General features: G+C 34.7%; 1 protein-coding gene across 1 annotated transcript in view; it reads right to left on the bottom strand.

Annotated features, from left to right (window-relative positions):
• The window catches only part of LOC116017168 (methylsterol monooxygenase 2-2), an 8778-nt gene extending 3282 nt beyond the window's left edge, over nucleotides 1–5496 (bottom strand). Inside the window, exons 1-3 of the mRNA XM_031257702.1 lie at nucleotides 5220–5496; nucleotides 3405–3542; nucleotides 167–312 (exon numbers count right to left, since the gene is read on the bottom strand). Coding sequence (XP_031113562.1) covers nucleotides 167–312; nucleotides 3405–3542; nucleotides 5220–5249 — 314 coding nt within the window. The 5' untranslated portion in view covers nucleotides 5250–5496. The remainder of the gene's footprint in view (nucleotides 1–166; nucleotides 313–3404; nucleotides 3543–5219) is intronic.
• Nucleotides 5497–6117: the final 621 nt, after the last annotated feature.

The following is a 6117-nucleotide window of genomic DNA, read 5'->3' as shown; positions in this document are numbered from 1 at the left end:
GGGGGGGGGGGGGGGGGGGGGGGGGGGGGGGGGGGGGGAGCGGGAGGGATGTAGACAATTGAAATATCTGGTAGACTGGTAGCAGTGTAGCACTGTGCCATTAGGCAAAAACAGGAAATGCCACATCATTCGACTAAGCTTAAGTATATAAAGAACCTGAAAATACCAGGACGGCAACGGAAGGCTACTTCGCATCCCCATGTGTCTAAAGACAGGGTAGGATAAAATCATTACTGGGAGATTAACACCAAAATGATACAGTAGCAGGCGAGTGATGCATTTCTCCTGTGCTGCTGGGGTGTTATTTTTTGTCTGCACCAAAGAAGAGATCACAAATATAAGTTATGAAAATCAGCACAATTATGTGTAATGCATCCTCAAAGGATAAAAATACCCCTTTTAAGTGGCAAATTCATGATCTAAAAATGTTATTTTACAAAATGCCCTTTTCAGCAATTAACCATTGTGAGCTTTGCAGAAGCCATGCTCAACATGATGATACATTTAAAAGCCACTTTCAAAACCATGTTCAATGCTATGAACCTGAGAAATTCATTCTCCAATTACTACCTACTGCAAAAAGCATAAATGGAACATGGAGCAATCTTCAATTTCTCTCTATACTAATTAATTTTCTAAAAGAATTCTCTCTGAGAATATGGATGACAAACCATTCTAAAGTCTAACTTTAAGACATCAAATAGTATGAGCTTTAAAATGTTAATCTGTATCACTTAAGAATTCCACTTAGACAGCCTGGAAATATGCTTTGCTTCAAATGCATGATAAGATTTCCTATTCAAAAGTACAGGGAGCAATTTCAGCCCACTATTGTATATCTCACCGAACACACCCTAAATTTTTATGCATTCTGTATATTAGTTGTTTTGAGTAACTGATAATATTAGCAATTCATTAAAAAAAAAAATGGTGGGTAAATTAGTTATTTATTGTTAGCCAGTAAGTCAGTAACACATAAAATGACATATAAGGACATAAGTCAAATGTTTTATTTATTTGACTATCCTTAAATTATTTTTAGTTTTAAATATATAAAATTTAAAACTATTTTATTTTAAAAGTTATTATTATTATTACTATTATTATCCTTATTATTATTTATTTCTTATATTATTTTAATTATATTCCAGGCTAATTACTATTTAATTGCATCAATTTTGTGATTATTTCTATTATTTTCTTTATATGTGAAATTAAGTGAAACCAAAGAAATTAGGGCTCAGTTGTAAGCTAAAAGGACAAATTTGAAATAATTCAACAAATTCTTTAGACCAAATTGTAATTATTTAAAACATGCAAAGGAAAATATAAAAAACAAAGCCCTAAATTTGCTTTAAAAGCGTAGCCCTAAATTGAGTTATCCAAGGGCAAAGGCCCATTTTCATTTGTCTCTTCCAAGCATAGCAATAGCAAAAAAATGGTGAGAATCTGCAGTGATTGCAAAATCAATGGCATGGGTAGCATTGGCTAGGGACTTTAGAACTAATCAACAGTAAGAATCGAAGGTTCACTCAAAATTCCAGTCATGGCAGCGTGAGAGGGGAAAAAAAAAAAAAAAGAAAGAAAAAAGCAAGATGGAGAAGCAATGATCGGAGATGGCAGCGAGGATGAAAACGAAATCCTAGATCTGGTGTGGTGTCATTTTCCCCCATTTCTTCACCAGAAGAATTTGTCAAAGATTCAACAGTGTTGTTCCAGACATCCTGAGGAATTGTTCTATGTGGGAGGATGAGATTTTAGAATTTTTAAGGACAAGTTAGACTTTTGGAAATTAAATGCAATCAACTTATTGCAAAATGCTACTTGGAGCACTGTGTTAAAAAATGGCTGATTGGCATCAATTGGCTATTTACCAAACACTCATTTTAGATTTTTAGCTATTTGAGCCAAGTCAAACAGCCAAAGTTGGTCAAATCAACTAAGGGTGTGTTTGGAAAGCAGGAAAATGATTTCTAAAAAATAAGTCATTTTACAGAAAACATTTTCCTTTCTTGTGTTTGGCTACAGAGCAGAAAACTGTCTTTGTGTGTTTGGTTCATTTTCCAGAAAATGGGCAAGAAAATGAACATAATTGTATAATTGAATATTTTAATTAATTTCTTTATGTATTTTAATTGAATACATAAAAACAGGAGACACTTCTCTAAAAAATAAAAAATAAAAAATAAATAAAAAACAGGTACACTGGTTTGTGAAACCAGTGGCAGACTGGTTTCACGGAAACCAGTTGGACTGGCGATTGGTTTTGTCTGCTTGAAGAAGAAGATAAGAAGCTGAAGATGGCAAGAAGATGAGATGAAGATGAAGAAGCTGAAGCAGTTGGAGTCGGAAGGAGAAGAAAGAAGCAAAATTGTAAGCAAAGCAAACTTCCGGAAAATGATTCCCCCCCCCCCCCCCCCCCAAAAAAAAAGGGCAAGTCATTTTCCATAAAATGGGGCTTCTTTTCCATTGATCAACAAGCTAATTTCCATTGACTCTATTTTCCTCCTCCTTTCCAAACACCAGAAACCCTTCCGTGTGTCCAAACACACCCTAAAAAATGGCTGAACAGCCATTTATCAAACACCCCCATAGATGGGCCAACACTGCTTCAACTATAGGTCTTGGACTCAATAGTCTTTTCTTCTTATAACTCTCAAGACATCCACTGATCACCTCTTTTCTCTTCTCTGTTACCACTGAAACACCATTTCATTCCAACATTCTTCTTGCAATTGCAAAAAGCAAGAACTATGGCTGTTAATTTTTCAATTTCTTCTCTTCTCAAATAAGTCCACAGTGAAGTGAGCTTTTACTTCTTGCCTCCTCCATTCTTCAATTGAAAAATGAAGATGAGATTGTGTTGCTATGTTTGTATGATTCTACAACTGATCAATTATTTTTTCATCTTTGGGATGCTGACAGCAATAACTAGAGCAAGTTGTGGTGAGAACATATAAAAGCTTGTTTTCTTAGGTATTCTACCAAGCCTATGATTCTGGGTTATTATTGGAAATGTGATAACTGTGGGGATCAAATTCTAAATTCTTTTTAACCAAACTTGAGGTTTTGACTTTGACTAAGATTAATGAAATTTAGCTACAACAAGTTTTTCACCTGTTATTTAAAAAACTACAAATTTGAAAGAGGTTCACAATGGTTTGACCAACACTCCAAACAATTTTCAACCAGCTACTTAGACCAGTTTTGACATACCCAACTCAACCACAATTAATTTGGGTAGGTTACAAAACCATCCATATTTCATGAAACCATTTTAACCCGCCCATTTGCCACTCTAGCATCAAATGGAATAACAAGAGAGCATTAAGGCAACATGAAATACTAGTAAATATCTCTTATCCAGTAAAACTATAAAAGCACAAAAAATTTCAGACTGATACCTGGATCTTGTACTTGTGCAACCATCCAGCCCTTTCAAATAATATAAATGGAAGCCCAGACAAGAAGAAGACACTTTCATGAATAAAGAAACTTCCAAGGCAAGCCAATTGGAAGTCACTAAAATGAGTAATAAGATACTGCAACATCAAGAAAAGAAAATCCATCAAATGGGCATTAGACATATGGTTGATACAATGTAATAATGAATATATAGACAATATCAAATACCCCTAAAAACAAATGAGAAAACAATAAAGAAAGAAACAAAGAAAGCTTCTTCTTTTTATTTTAGTCTTCTATTTTTCTTCAATCAATACAGCAAGAAATACTTCATCCATGGCCATCAATAATAAAATCCAGAATAAGATCATAAATAAATCTTCAACAGGCACCAGCAGTCAACCAGATTATACGATATTATCTCATGTTTAACAAGCTTGGCTTAATTTTGATTGGTAAATGAGTAAAAGTCAAGTTTCAAACATAGAAGGAAAAAATTGAAGAACAAGTGGTTACAAGCCATAGCCAAATCCTGAGTGTGGTTTCTACCCAAAAGTTGAAGAACAAGCAGCACTCCATTCTGGCAGAATATGATTTATGTATAGAGTTGACTTATTAACATGGCTATCCTACATAGTTGAACATTTAATTTTATAGGAATATGTGTCTGTGTATCTAGACTGTTCGGGGAATTCAAATTCAAGCAGCAAAACTACTGAAACCAAAAACAGAGAAACCCAGTATCATTCTTTTGTCAAAAAAAATTATGAAAACTTCATAGTACTGTGTTAGTTTAGACTTTAGAAAAAAATTGCTTTCTTGTTATCAGAAGTACATTACTTATATTTTAAATGATGACATTTATTTACATTCAACAGTTATCAAATCATCATTCTTCTAGTGTTGGAGATGACATTTCCAGGCATACAACAATCCTTTTTTCTTTTTAATAAGCAAATATACAACAATTCTATTTCTATGCAAAATTAAGCAGGTCCAGGACATGGGATCATAATACCATACACCTAAAATGTACAGATTTTCCAGGTAAATATGATCTCTTACAAGTTACATCACATCCAGCAAAGGACTAAACATTACTGCAATGCTGATTTATCCCTCTACTGTTTGATCTAATTTGACAACTTCAAGCTAGCTCCATGACTACAATAACTACATTACCACCTATCAATTTCATTTCCTTCTGTACCACTCAATTTGTATTTACGCTAAAAATAGACCTTTATGCAACCAACAAAAACAAATAGGAATGGAGCATGACAAAACTTAGACTAATCACATTATCACCTGACGTCACAACATAAATTCCATTATCATTTGTGGTTAATGATGAGAAACAAGGCCTGTCACCACCAAGGCACAGTAACATAACATGTTTCTCTCATTATACTAAAACTAATCAAAGTATACTAAAACTAATCAAGTAATCAGCTCAATCTGCAACAAGGCTGCCCAGGTACAGTAATTATACTACTCAGAATATATAATTTAAAAAATAAAAAATAAAAAGACGATAAAACTCGGCAATTTATTGATTTTAAATTTACTTTCAGAAGCACAAACCGTGCTTAAACCCCAAAATGTCTGTGCGTCCTTCTCAGAACACGAATTTTAGAATGCACGGACAGGAGAGACTGAAAAAACACAGACAACCGGAGCCATTCGGAGCAGGCGACACAAACAATTCCATATATCAACAAATTGAGTAGATCCACGAGTAGCAATGCTGCAAATCTATGGCAATGGAAAGCTAAATGCGTAGTTCATCCAAATAATTGGAGCAGAAATCTTACCGACCAAGCAGATTCGATCATCGGAGCCATGGCGGACGGCGGCGAGGATTGACTGGTTCTCAGCTCAAAGCCGGTATTCGATAAACAGAGAGAGAGAGAGTGTGAGTGAGAGAGAGAGAGAGAGAGAGAGAGCGATGGAGCAGGTGTTAGATGTAAGACAATGGACGGATACGACGAGACAGGCTGTCACGGGAATCTGCGCTCGTGGGTCGTGGCCTCGTATGTAAGTAGTGGAGATGATGATTGATGAGTACATGTGCTCCACGCACGGGGCACGGGGCACGGCCGAACTCCCGTCCCGTTACGTGTGTGTGGCCTCGGACTTGCGGTGCGCCGTTGCAGATTTTGTTCTTATTGTTACTCCGTATATTTTTATTTTAATTGTCAACATTTGTATATAGAGATTGTACCATTTGTACACAAATAAATCAACATTAGGAGGAAGCCCTCTATCCTATTCTGCTGGCTGAGGACCCAATTGTTATATAGTACAGTTGAAATAAATTTTTTTTCAAATAAAATAATTATAAACAGTACTATGATTACATAAAACGATTTGAATAGTACAGTTAGTTTTACGATATAAAACATTTCTAAAAGGAATAATAAAATATGGAACTATTATTATTTGAGAGAATAAGATTATGTCAATTATAAGGTTTTTTTTTTCAAAATATTTAAATAACTTAAATTACCAATTAAAGTATTCATACTAAGCCAAGGATCTTGTGGTCCAATGACACCGAATATCTCTTCCATATAAGAGGTTGTGAGTTCGAACTTGACTAAAATTTGTAATTTCTATTGCCAAAGAAAACATTGCAATTGAATTGCAACTACATTCTACCAAACACCCCGTAAGGAAAAAAAACACGAGTTAATTCCATAAAATGTTCAT

The sequence above is a fragment of the Ipomoea triloba genome, chromosome 4, assembly GCF_003576645.1.
Source record: "Ipomoea triloba cultivar NCNSP0323 chromosome 4, ASM357664v1".
NCBI classification, from domain to species: Eukaryota; Viridiplantae; Streptophyta; class Magnoliopsida; order Solanales; family Convolvulaceae; genus Ipomoea; species Ipomoea triloba.
This window is presented reverse-complemented; position numbering and strand designations above follow the sequence as displayed.